Consider the following 14010-nt stretch of genomic DNA (forward strand, 5'->3'; position numbering starts at 1 on the left):
GTAGGCGCTGTGTCAATAAAGTTACGATTGGAAGAGCCGTGGCGACTTCCTGCCATGGGGGAGGAAGCGGGGGGGGGACGGTTCTTATATTAGTTCTGCGCAAAAAAACGAAAAATTTGCAATTGTTCATAATCAGTCTATGCTGTTTGCAGTGTACTTCAGTGCTGGACTTCACCGATTGCGCTTTATTATTTTTTTGTTGTTGTTCACAAAAGGGGGCGGAGCTTGAGTTGGGCTTCTCTCGGTGCTGCGTTGAGCGGAGCAGCGACATCAGACTGGCTGCCTCCAATTCTTCTTCTTCTTCTTCTTCTTCTTCGCCTCCTTCTCCTCGTACTCGACCCGAGAGCTCATGTTCCGTTACGATCCACAGGTAAGCGCACGCAAAAAAAAAAAAAAAAAAAAAAAATTATAAATAATACTAATAAATATGCCCCAAGCCGCGTAGTCGCTGACTGAATGCAACTCATTCAAACTTGGATGTGCGGGTTTTTATTTGTTGTTGTTGTTGTAACAAAGGATTGCGCAGTCGGCGCTGTGCGTATTTTTGTGCAAACATGTTTGGTCCGTTAGCCGCTCCCTCCTTTGTGCGCTCTTCATTTTTGTACATGAGCTCATTCCCACAAAAAAAAAAAAAAAAAAGTTGTCAGTCACCGATTCTTAAGAATGTCATTTATGCAATATGAAGTGAACGATGGTAAAAGTGATTTGGAGTTTTAATCGCGGGTTTTTTTTTTCCACAGCACTAATCCATTGTACCAACTTTATTAGTAGTAGTAATAGTAGTAGTAGTCGTATTAACATGCATCTCCAGTCCACAATCGTCCCCCAGCGAGTGCGTTATGAATCCATATACGATCTGGTTTCAAGGTAACACGTTCTTTGTGATCTCCTCGAGCCCCTGAAGCAACCAGCCCCCCCCCCCCCCCCCCAAACTGAACTTGAGTTGGCCTGCAAGTCTTTGATCGCAGCTTTGTCACACACTAATATGTGTGAAATGTATGCACGGAGGGGGGAGGGAGGAGTGTTGATGGGTAAGTTGGGGGCTGGGCTGCATTGGTGCCTTTGTCTTTTTTTATGCTTTATTTAATATACATATATATATATTTTAGGCAAGTGATTGAAAATGAAAAGTGTATTCGATGAGAGGGAGATGCAGTCGGATGCAGCTGCGTGATTTCAGGCAAACGTCTTGAGAATGGTGAAAGCCGGCACTCCCCGGCCACACTATTAGGCACGGGTGCGCAATCCAATACGAGAGCCCAATCGCTAATTAATAATGCTCAATTCCGTCAGAAAATTATGAAAAGGGGCGCGTGCGTATTTGCAGACTCAAATAAAGCAGCGATTCCAACGGGAACGTCCAGTTAGTATAAATCTGCTGAGGGGTTGCGTCAGGAAGGGCATCCGGCGTGAAACCGTGCCAAACGAATGTGCGTGGCGACCCCTAACGGGACAAGCCGAAAGGAAAAGAAGATCCAGTTAGTATAAATCTGTGCTCGTTATTGGGTTGCAGCGTTGCGTCACCCTGACAGCTGTTTCGAATATTTTGCCGCCGCTGCAAACTCCGACCGCAAAAATAAATCCAGTCCCTCCGAACGGCGCGTTATCTTTTCGCGAGGCAAAAAAAAAAATTGTTGATGGACTCTCGTATCGGATCTCGCGGCGCGTACGTAACGAAGTGTCTGGGAGATAAGGAATGTGTTTCGATTCCAAACTAAACGACGGCTCCGTCGGGGCGGACCGTCGGAATTCTGGCCGGGGCATCTGATCCCCGGACGGCTCCCCGGTGAGGTGTTCCGGGCACGTCCCACCGGAAAGAGACCCCGAGGACGACCCAGGACACGCTGGAGAGACTTCATGTCTCTCGGCTGGCTCGGGAACGCCTCGGGAAGACCTGGAAGAAGTGGCTGGGGAAAGGGAAGTTTGGGCGTCCCTGCTGAAGCTACTTCCCCCGTGACCCGACCCGGAAAAGTGGTAGATAATGGATGGATGGAACACGTTAGCGTTAGCTACGTTAGGTCTCGATCCCTTTTAAGTTCCCACGCCATCATTTATATTCCTCGTGATATGTATCATCTCTCGATCCTAATCTAAATACAGAAAGCAGCTTTGCTCTGACGGTCCTTTCCGACTGGTGATCTTAAGCTCCGCCCCCATTAGCAAACAGTCGCCATGTCCCACAATCTTCCAAAATGCCGACTGAATAGAACAGGTTTGAAGTGGATTCTCTATCACGTATTCCCTGGGGTTTTTTTTGCCAAATACACCAGACTTGTCCAAGAGAGTTCTACAGAGAGGTCTCAACTATTTCACGCGAGGATACGTACACGGAATTAAGATTTTGGACGGAGCGGGAGGCAATGTCAGACGTCGGCGATTGATGCAAAAAACGTGTGACGCATCACAAACTTTGTATTGAAATCCAACAGGATAAAATAGTGCAATCGTACTGCGCATGTAAAGCAGGGTGAGTACTTTTTACTTGGAAAGACCACGAGTAATATCATTGTAGTCTTTATACATGAGTGGGTGTATTCATTTGACTTGGCTCATAATCGAACCCAGTGCTCTGTCTTAAAAGTCCGATGTGATACAAATGGGCAAATGGGCATTTCTCTTGCATAACATTGCGTATTTACGTATCCCTAAGTTGACTTTTCGGCATAAAACATTACACACTTCATTCAGCAGGTCAGTGGTACGCCAACAAAGTGAAAGTTGTTCTCCTGCAGTGTATAAAGCACTGATAATAATTCAATCAAACTCAGAAGATACAGCCTTGTGTTTGTTGATATTGTCCGCATTTAGTTGTACGTGCGCTCTTCTGCTAGCCTTAATCCATCGTAGACACGTTGTCAACTGTGTTTTGGATCTGGAAAATGAATCAAACGGGCCCCTTGTTACCTCGGCGGATATCTTTCATCAGAATTGCACGTTCCCCAAGCGCATCTGAGGACCATTTTCTTCGTAACATTAACTTTTCCAAGCGCACGCTACTAGCAACCAGCATTGCTTGTGGGACAATAATGGGAGAGGGGCGTGTCAAGACAATGCGGCTATCTGATTGGCTATTATTGTACGAGTAACTGACAGGTTGGGAAGGTCCATTGGTCCTTGGCGATAATCGCGGCATCTGGTGGCTCGCTAGACTCGACTTGAGCATTTTAATTTCATCCACAGCTGCGTCACAAATGAGAAACCTCGACAAAATGCAAAAACGTTAGCCTTGTCGCCGACTTACGTTATGCATAAACCGGGACAAGAAAATTGGATTTTGATGGCGTGGAACCTTCAAGTGAATTCATGCCCGTGATGCTTTTGCCTGTAATGTTTTACAGTAAATCGTGGCGGCGCGTTTACGAGAAGGATTGTGTAATTGTGAGCGTGCGAGACAAAATGAAATGCGGAGGTAATTGCGGAGGGTGATAACAGGACTTTTGGCTGTGTCGGGGTTTGGGGCGGGGCAAGCAGGATGTCGGGAACATTGCCATGCATTTCCGGAGTCTGGAGTTGCACTGTGTGGTCGAAGGCCTCTTGTTACTGTACGCCCCCCTCCCTCTTGCCTCCTCGCTCGCTCCTCTCTGATTAAAGTCCCCCAAAAAAATGGCAGATCAGGTGACCCCCATCCGCCTCATTAACGTCACCATCAACATGCGTCTGCACGCGCAGCGCGATGCAATGCGTTCACTCTTAAAAAGTTTGATACTAGAGCCCCTTAATCCACAAGCGTATCTCGTTCCAAAGAAGGAATCCGCCGTCTCTTACCACCGCCCGAGCAACAGCTGCCAACTCGAAGCGGGATAGGACGGAAAATACATTTTTAATGTACAATATGTTCTTCCCAAATCCAGTTTCCAGTCACTGCGAGCGAAAGCTGTCAGCCAAACATGCATTGTTTCCCCCGCAGCAGGTGCCAGCGCTATTATCCCGGTTTCTTCTCGTTATGGACCGGCGAAACCGCAGTTTTGCCAGCTGTTTCTGTAACCTTTCACCTGGTTTCCAAACAGATTTCTTCCTCTTCAGAATCTGAGCTCGCGAGGCCGTCTGTGATCAATGCGCTCCAAGTGATCTTCGCGAGCGTGATTGTAATTTGACTAGAAACTTACCGGGGTCCGCGTCCGTCCCCTCCCCTTCTTCTTGTGAATTGGATAGCATGTAATTTGAATGCCCCGAATCCAGAACCGCACTGTTTGGACCCACAGACGGCTCTGGAATGAGGGGAAAAAGAAATCTTAACTCTTCGCTGGGTAACAAGTGAAGGCGGACGCACGAAATCGCACGAGGGCTTGAAACGTTAGACCGTGTTTAGTCAGGTCCTGGAAAATGGACCGTAAGAGCTTTGCAGAAGTTTGCGATGCTGTGTTTAAATCCTGTTATTTGACGTTTTAAGGGGAGAACTCCCCCTTGCCACCACCATCACCGCTTCCTCCCTCGGCGTAATTTAGCGTTCTGTTTGGTTTTTTTTTTTTTTCGTCATAATGCAGGAAAGCTGACGTAGCGCAATTCCGTTGGAGAACTCGGTCGGATAATCTGACATTTTTCTACAATTGGGCTCACGCGGTCTCTTGGGCGAAGGAGAACGCTGACTCATTTTCGTCCCTCAGTTGAGTCAAGCTGACTCTGGCCCATTGTCGCAGAGTTAGCGCAAAGCTAAGTGACGCGTTATCGACCCGTTTTCAAGAGTCACCTTCCCCCCCCCCCCCCAATGAACTGCAACTATTGCGGTGACCAAACAAAGCGCCAAGCGGGGCCTGGAAGTCCGGCACTTGAATTTCCCCAGGCTTTAGTCACCCCTCTTAAAACGCCAGCGAGATCAACCTCTCGTTCCTGTCGTTTTTCTGCCTTTTAAGCGCTATCACTACGCGCCAGATTGCCTAATAAGCAGCGCGGCATGTCGGCGTCGGTAATTGGCACGCTGGCCCGCCATCTGCTCGCCGCCAGATGCCAACCTCCGCCAGAAGTTTCAAAGTGGTGAAACAAGACATTTGTAATCCTATTTTTTTTTTTTTATGTATTTTTTTCCAAGCAGGTGATGATTTTAATCTCAGTAACGCAAAGGTGAAAGCCTTTTTGTTTTCCTTTTCCCGCGGATGATTGAGCGAGAGTGAGGTCGGTCCGCCGAAGCGGCCGTTCTGATGTCATCCTGCAACGATGCGCGTTCGTTCCCCCCCAAAAGCAGCTCATTTGGAAACGTGTCCAGTATTTACTTATTTTTTTTTCCGACGGGAACGTTTAGCCTTTGGGCTTCTTCTGGTGATAAAACAAGCACAGGAAATGTCTCTGTTTGCTGATTGGCCTTGTCCTTTCCTTTCGCGTCGTCCCCGCGGGACCGCGAGACGTGCCCGGCTCGACTCTGCGGAAGCAGCTAAGGTTTTCGCTCCCATTCCTCCTCTTCACCACCATTACACCCTTGGTTTTTTTTTTTTCAATCGCATACTCTCTTTTAGAACAAAGGTTCTATTCAACTCATTCTGTACATCAATGTTTCAATGTCCTTTCCGCTCAGGCCCCATTTAGCGTCCTAAAACCAAACAAGTTCAACCGCAGAGAGCCTGTCAAGCCGATGTTTTAAGTCCCATATTTTGAGGTGATGGCGAATAAAAGTTGGGTAGCACGTAGAGGTAGATCTCGGGTGTGTGTGTGTGTGTGTGTGTGTGTGTGTGTGTGGTGTGTGTGTGTGTGTGTGTGTGTGTGTGTGTGTGTGTGTGTGTGTGAAAAATACCTTTGAGTGTAAACACATGATCAGTGAGGTCATGTGTTTGCACAGTGAGAAAGGTTAACCGCTTTGAGTCGCACAAGGAAAAGAGTCCCGCAGGGGTCAGGGACAGACAGGCCACTGTGTGTGGGTCACTAATAGGCTTGCTGGATTTACGCCGGTGGCTTACGTCGGCGGCGTGCGCGCACGTCGGCTCGGAGAGGGTGAACCACATGTTGGACGCCCGCCATAACGTGTGGGATCTGTACACAAGACGGTGAGGAGTGACATCATCCGCACACACAAAAAAAAAAAAAAAATCACCTTGTCCTTAAATGGGTATGCGGATTGAAGCGAGACTTCCAAATCTGCTTGTGTGCCTTGGAAGAACTTCAAAAATGAGAACATTTTGGTTTCTCTTTGGCCCTTGCCTAGGTTTAACCACTGTGGTGCTATCAGGATAGATTTCTAAATTTTGTTATATGTTCCTAAACACTCTAAAATAGCCTGTTAGTACAATTAATACAGTAAAGAGGGACTTTTGGTGTTGCTTTTGTTGATTCATTTGCCAGCCATAAGAACTCCTACGACCTGTTAACTGGTTTCCTCAAACCTGGCAAAAAATGTACTATAAAGATAACAGTAACATATGTACAGTTCAACTTTGGCTAAGACCTGGTACACGCAAAGATCTTTCATCTGCTGCAGACCCAAAACATAAAGATAACAAATCTGGCAAGATTCTGCTCAACCGCCTATCTCCAAGTCTCGCGCGATCAAACGTGAGCTCCGAAAACCGAAAAACCAAAAACACTTACGCCGCAATGTTTTCCGAGTGTTTCCAGACAAACAATGTTATAAGATGATCTTATAAAACAAAATGGTCTGGAGATTGGATCAGAATCGGGATAAACGCAGGCTCTCTGGCGCTATATTGATGACATTCTTATTATAAGACCAGCACAAACCTGGAGCGCGAATATCTGAAGGTAGAAAATGTCACGCCTGTCACGAGAAGGCCTTCGACCAGAAGGATTCAAGGAATGGATTAGGAGGTTGGCATTTGCATTCTGTGCTAACAGGGACAATCTCGTGTCTTGGCGATTCTACGGGGACGTTTCATGGATTATGTTTGGTTCTGGCGTATTGTACGTGGGAGCTGCGCGAGGCAATAGCACAGCCTGGGGTCCGCGGCCAGTTGCAGTCAGGAGTAGCGGTAATTGTTTTAAGACCACGTTTATAGAGTGTAGTCTTTTGTGGCTCCTAATCAGAAGCATACTCGCAAAGATTTGTATAGGAGCCTCTGAGGATCTCTCAGGAATGCTTTACTGACAAGGCTGGCGGCGGGGACACTCCGCTGTTGCCATTACTTTCCACTTCACGTGTCACTGCCCTGTTGAGACGAGAAGGGGGGGGGGGGGGGGTCGGTGAAAGTGATTAAGACTGAAGATCAAAAGCAGAGCCATTCTTGCGTCAACGCCCCAAACAAATGGAGAATATGTTCCGGCAAACCCCCAGTGATCCCTTACCTAGTCTTTTGGACGTGGATCCCAGCACCTGAGTCCCACCTAGCAATACAGTTCCGTCATCTTTAATCAAGAATGGTGGTAGGATCAAGACAATAGACACGGCGTCAATTGGTTGACTATCGCTCGTGATGGAAAGAGCGAGGCCTGTGTAGTCGACTGGTTCTCGGAAAGTACTTCGATATCTCAACCATCAAAAATGCAATCGCAGCCTTTCATCTCGAATTGGAAGGTGTTTACAATCAAATCAGGTTTAAGCGGATGGTCTATGTGCCTTTTTAAGGGACCGACGGTAATGGGGGATCTGGCTGCCATTGGAACTGGTTCTCCTGTATTTATTGAGGATGTGAGTACTTTCGAAAACATCAGAAGTGTTTAAGGCAGTATCATCTGCTCATATTGCTTCAGTACTCATCGGACTGTGCTTCACAGCGTGACCCCGAACCATTCCGCAAGAGCAACCAAATAGCTTTTTTTAAGACAAAGATGTGGAATGTTATGCAAAGGCCAAGTCAATCACCTGACCTGAAGCCGACTGAGCAGGCATTTTAACTTCCTGAAGAGAAACAGGAGGGGAAATGCCGCCGGTGCAAGAAGGAACTGAAGACAATTGCGTTTGATGCCTGGCAGATCATCGCCATGGGGTGAAATCGACCTCGGACTGATGTCGAGGTTTGTCACAATGGACAAACTGCTGTTAATTCCTACGCCGTTTACCTCATTTGTGTCACAGTCGCAGCTTGCTTTTTGTTTCACCGTGATGGCGCTTAGAAGCACGGAGATGAGGGTTGTGTCCAGGTCCCGATATTCACTGGCTTGACCAAATATGTATGATACAGTCCACGGGGGTAGGGGAACCCGAGAGGGTACAGTGGTTCGAAGTTTGTCATCCATCCTGTACAGATTAGATCTTGTATTTTATGTGGAAATCATTTCATCCTCTGTTGGAGTCATTTGTAATTTTGTCCCTCCGCATTCTATTATTACGTCAGGCAAAGGGCACCGGGAGAACAAAAAAATGTCTTTCGAAAACCATTTTAATCAGACAGTGCCGTGCAAGGGGGACGGCGGCGGTGGTGGGTGGGGGGTACGGGAGATCCCCCAACCCCATCAGAGGCCTGCCAGTGGTGATTGGGAGAAATACTCACTCAGGTTTTATTGAATAACCCCAGCCCCCGGACCGGAGGGGCTTTACTGTAATAGAGCGGCTCTATAGCCACCGAGGTGACAGCCAAATGGTACTTATTAAACGAAGGGCTGATTCATGCGATGCGCCCTGTTGTAGTTTCACCTTCTCGCTGGCTCTCGGTTCAGCTTGAATGCTTCTGTCGGTTTCTATTTTCAACAAGTGAGGTGGCGAAAAAAAAAATGCTTGCTGATAGTACAGTGTTGTGGGGAGGGGTCAGGGGGAAAGCCGTGGGGAAAATAACAACAACAAAAATGAAATACATGATGAAGAAATACAGACAGTTGTCCCTCATCTGGAGATCCCGCCGAGTGGGCTTCAGGAAAGGCAGGTGAACGAGGTTAGAGCGTATTTACCCGGTACACATCTCTGGTCCGCAAAGTGAGCATGACCTCTTAACGGAACGGCGGCAAGGATTAATTAGCCGCCCCTTTTAGACTAATGGCTCCTTCTCTTCGGATTAAAGATGGCACATGTCACGCAGGGGAGACTTAAAACGTGAGTGGTTTGAAGATTCGTCTCCGCCTTCCAAGTCGCCGTGTAATTGCGCTTTCTTTAATGACCTCAAACAATTGGTATCGCCTCCAAAAGATCCAAGTACCAGTTCACCGCTAATCTAGATGTTACAGTCGGACTGATCTATCGATGCTTATTTTTATCACTTTTATTGGAAAATACTCAATTAGCATATTGCTGTTTTTGCCTGACTTAGACTGGGATCCCTCCATTGCCACTCATCCAGGTGAAAACAGAGCCATACTAGTCCAGTTTCAAACTAATAATGAAAAACTGGCCACTGAGGCTCCAGATTGGCCTGAAATGAAATAACAGTTAACATAACTCTCAAGGGCCGCACGGTGGATCAGCTGGTAAAGCGTTGGCCTCACAGTTCTGAGGTCCCGGGTTCAATCACCCACCTGTGTGGAGTTTGCATGTTCTCCCCTGTGCCTGTGTGGGTTTTCCGGGGTACTCCGGTTTCCTGCCACATTCCAAAAACATGCAACATTAAATGGACACTCTAAATTCCCCCTAGATGTGATTGCGAGTGCGGTTGTTTGTCTCGATGTGCCCTGCGATTGGCTGGCAACCAGTTCAGGGTGTACCCTGCCTCCTGCCCGTCGACAGCTGGGATAGGCTCCAGCATGCCACGCGACCCTCGTGAGGATAAGCGGCAAAGAAAATGGATGGATGGGTAACTCTCAACATAAACACGAGCTAGGCGGTGGTCGAAGACAAACAGTTCTGCATTTTTGATTCCTGCATATCAGTCTGAGAGCTAAATCGACCCAGGCGGAGGCAGCAGTTCAGAGTGGGAAGAGATGGACTAACCCCCTCCCTGGACAGGACTAGGAGGCGGGATAACTGCATTTTTTTGGGATTTATTCCCATTTACCGCCACTGCTTTGTGAACCGAATCTCATTTCCAGTTCTGCCATCAGCTAAAAACGCGCCGGCACCCTCCGAAGAGCGCCGCTGCTCAATTATTTACAATTTCATGGCTGTCTGAGATATGTGTTATTCCAATAAATTTAGGAATTAGCAGCCTTAAATACCACACATATATTAACCTCGAAAGCTGAATTTTATCCTCAATTTAACAGTAAATACCACATCGGGCTAATGGAATTCAAAGATGATTGGGCATTCCACGGTCTTAAGCTGTAGTCTAAAATTGGCGCACAAATTAGTGAAGAAGTGGCACCAGTGAAATCGTACAATGCGTGTCAGTTTGCGGTTGAATCCAGTTTCTGCCCTCCCGAGAGCGACGTTCCGGTGAAAGAAAGAGAACACAGAAAGACAACTTTGTTGTTTCTAAAAGGAATTTCTAGTTCCCGAAATGCCAACAGGACGCCAGGGCAAAGGGGGTCTCCAGTCCGAGCACTGGGGAAACTGTCCGGAAAAAATGAACATTACACACGCCTGCAATTATTGGGTGACGTGAAGATCCGCAATTAAAAAAAGCCTTGCTGTAGAGGGATAGTTAATATTCGGACACTTGTTCGCTAGCTGCCACGCCGATCGCAAACCCGCATAACCGTGCACAAACGATGCCGCGGAGCTCGTCGAGCTCCACTCGGAAAAGAACCTTCGCTCGGACACGACTGGAATGTGTCTTCCGGGCGAAGAACTGAGCTCTCTTCTCTCAGCAAGGCAAATCGGATACGCTTCTCCAGCAGAGGTGTGTCATTTCTGCTTCTCGCCGTCAACCGGGGCGGGTGGGCCGGACTGGGAAAGTGATGGATTTACACCGCAGAGAACTTTCTGCTGACTTGCGCGGTATTCCCATTAAAAAAAAAAAAAAAAAAAAGCGGCACTTTCCTATTACACTCCTTCTTCCCTCTCGTGTGTCGCTGGCATTTTTACCGGCTCAGCCTCGCGCGGCACACATGTCACGTAGCCCGGGGCAGTTCAATGTCGTTCAAAGAACTTAGCGGCCCGTTCAATTCATTTTTTTGGGCTGCGCCCTGTTTTCATGAGATAGTGTCTATTGTGCTATGACGGGAATAGATGGGAATGTCACGCATCACGGGTCAGAACACAAAACAAAGGGTGAGGCGTTGAAGTGATGGTGCTTTAATTCCGAGATTGCGGCTTGGAGCAGTTTATTTTTTCCCCCTGTTGACTTTATAAGCGTCTATATACATTATTTTCTATTTCATCAATAGGTGGAGTTATTCCATAGCTTTTTACACCAAGTACCAAAAAAAAGTACCGGCTCAATACCTGTCATTAAAGGTCCACTGTCATGAAATGCATGATTTTTAGTATATTAGTGAAAAAACGTCAGCTGGTATGGACCCATCTGTTTTGTTTTTTTTTTCCACCACAAAACCTGATTTTGACGTGTATGGCTTTTTGTAACTCCCGCCATGAAAATCCTCTCGAGGGATTTGTTTTCGAGAAGAAGCAGGAAGTGACGTTAGTAGCAGACGCCCACTCAGGCGCTCTCAAATTTTTCTACTAGTTTTAAGGTAGGAAGGTAGCTTGTTGTTCCTTCGTGTTAGCCAAAATGCCGGATCGTTGTATTGCTGGATATTGCTCGGAACACTCGGGCGGATGGATCCGCGCTTCATACTTTTACAAAAGACCCGGTTTGTCGTGAAAAATGGATTGCACGGGTGCAAAGGACGACAGCTTCGTGGGCTCCAAATGAGTTATCATAGTGTAGTACTACTTTACTAGTAAAAGTAATTGTTGGGGAGGGGACGAAATTCGAAAGTCAGGGGTGCTAAATGTGTCGATATGCCACCCCGCCCGAAGCTGCGATCGGCGAACGGGCACCGCCGGGGTGGCTCATCTCCGCTGCAGAGGTGGATTGGACGGGGAGGCGGTTTGGCCGTGCTGACGTTATCGCTCGGGGGCGGCGTTTCTTATCACCGCTGCGGAGGTGGATCGGACAGGGAGGCGGTTTGTTTTGTTTGTTTGTTTATCGGGATGACACTTGACCTTTAAGGGTCCCGTACTGTAAGTATTTAGATCTCCGACTTAATGGTTTTGTTAGTGTCCAGAAAAGCCCTCTATGTAGAGCTACTTCTGTTTGACCCAGTTTTGTTTCCGCTTTACCCATATTTGGCTCGGACCGCACCCTCTCCTCTGATTGGTTGCCTCGGTGTTTGAAGACCCACTCATGGGAGAGCACCCGAGCTCTGGAGCAGAAAGGGAATGGGCCGATGTAGCTAGTGACGTAGATGAGCTTGAGAAATTCAAGTGACCTGATTTCAGGCCTCTGGACAGAAAAAGGTCTCAAATGGCGTTTATGTAAACGTGTCTCGGGAAATCCTATCGCTCGTTCTCAAATCGTCGTGGGATCGCTCTCGACGTCCACGGTGAGTTAAAGAGCCACCGCCACCCCACCCTCGGCCACCCCCCCCTCCCTATCTCTCTCAAGGAATGCAGCAACCCCCTTATTTTGAAAAATATCTTGTCACGTAATACCCTTGAAAAGCAGCCTCGCAGCACGAGGAAGGAAAACGAAACGGCATTCCACCATGTGATTTAGTGACGTGTTAAAACGGGATTTATGACATTTTGAGAGATTTAAACAAATGTCCTCTGTGCAAATCCTTTTTTTTTTTTTTTTTTTTTTGTGCATGTTTGTACTCTGCTGTCATTTTTCGCAAAATAGCTCCCAGTGTGTGTGGCTCGTTGCATCATGCTTCTTGAGTCTTACGGATGTTTCCATGTAAGGTAGGATGGGAAGATGTTGCCTGTTTGTGTGGTTTGACTGCGGCATAAATCACCCGGCTGCTTGTTTTCTGTTTTTTTTTCCTCTTCTTCTTCTCCCAACTGTTGTTCTCAACCACTGACGCGGGTTTTGCAGGAAGCACGTCACAGATGCCATAAAACTTACATTTTTTCATCTTGTCTCAGAATTAGCATAGCAATCGTCGCCTCGTTATGTGGGGAAAAAAAAGCCTAGACATAGCTTCGTCCTTCGCCAAAGCTGTTTTGCGTTCCATTCTTTTCGAGATCATTTTCGTTGGATTCCGCTCGATATCGTCGTCAGCTGGATGAACTCCCGTTGGCGGCGGCGGTGCTCGGTTCAAAACCGGGAACGTATCGGCGCCCGGCTCCGCCAGAAATCCGCGGTCGGCTAGCTGGGACCAGATTAACGTCCCGGTGAGGAGACGCAGACACCTGGCAAGGTCTCGTTTACACAAGGCAGGTGTCGAGAGGAAGCCAGAAAAAGCCACAATGGCTTTAATTGTTAGCTTTTTATTTTATTTTTTTCATTACAACTGCTTTTCTGACTGTAGTAGCGGCAATTTGGACTTCAGTTTAAAAGTTGCGCGCATCTGAGACGAGCCTCCTCTTTGTGCGTGGGTGTTTATTTACGATGCAGTTTGCAAGACTTTTTGAAGACGTCAGTCGTCCCAAGGAGCTCGTTGATGTCCTTGTACGTTTGCTGCTTTCAAATACAGATTTTTTTGTTTTTTTTTACAACGTTTCGCAGCATTTCTACGAAGTTGACCCGCGCCGATGCTGTGGTTGAAAGTAGCTTGAATGCTAGCAGACGGGATAAAGAGGTCAAAATCATAAAATAAAACTTAAAAGCATTTTGGGTGCTTTCTGGTGGGGTTTGCGGATCAATTTAAAATGAACTGACAAATAAATGTCCCGGCTGAACTCGAATAGGTATTTAAAGCGTCCTCTTTATCACGCTGTTTACATTGTGACATCATAAGACCGGGATGACACCGAGCAATTGATTAACAGCGCATACCTCACCGTTGTAAGGCTTTAAACATGATGTTTGTGCAAAAAGTATTGAAACCTTGAAGAGTTGGACACGGGCGTTCAACACTTTGGAGGTTAATCCTGAAGTTTGGCTCAAAAGTTGAATATCCTGAACTGTGAGTATATGGGGCTTGCATATTATTGTATGCAAAAATGTTTGGATTTTGAATTGACAAGTTGGATATTTGTGGAAAGATTGGTTTTCGTCCTGAAAGTTGATTCACCAAATGGCTGATTTTTAAAGATACAGCAAGCATAGTTGAGCTAGCTTAGCATGAAGCGCAGTAACCTAGAAAAAAAGCTAATACGCAATTTGTCAGTACATTTATGTGCATATTATCCAAACAATGGATTGATTTCAAGAG

At 47.0% G+C, this 14010-nt stretch overlaps 1 protein-coding gene across 2 annotated transcripts in view; it reads left to right on the plus strand.

The window, feature by feature from the left end:
• The first annotated feature begins 215 nt into the window (after positions 1 to 215).
• LOC133493488 (non-muscle caldesmon-like) overlaps positions 216 to 14010 on the plus strand; it is a 51061-nt gene continuing 37266 nt past the window's right edge. Inside the window, exon 1 of one of the 2 annotated variants that reach the window (XM_061806899.1) lies at positions 216 to 370. In XM_061806899.1, coding sequence (XP_061662883.1) covers positions 350 to 370 — 21 coding nt within the window. In that variant the 5' untranslated portion in view covers positions 216 to 349. Of the gene's footprint in view, positions 371 to 12058; positions 12235 to 14010 lie in introns of those variants that run through there. The other variant, XM_061806898.1, reaches the window with a different exon arrangement.

The sequence above is a fragment of the Syngnathoides biaculeatus genome, chromosome 20 (assembly GCF_019802595.1).
Source record: "Syngnathoides biaculeatus isolate LvHL_M chromosome 20, ASM1980259v1, whole genome shotgun sequence".
Lineage (NCBI taxonomy): Eukaryota > Metazoa > Chordata > Actinopteri > Syngnathiformes > Syngnathidae > Syngnathoides > Syngnathoides biaculeatus.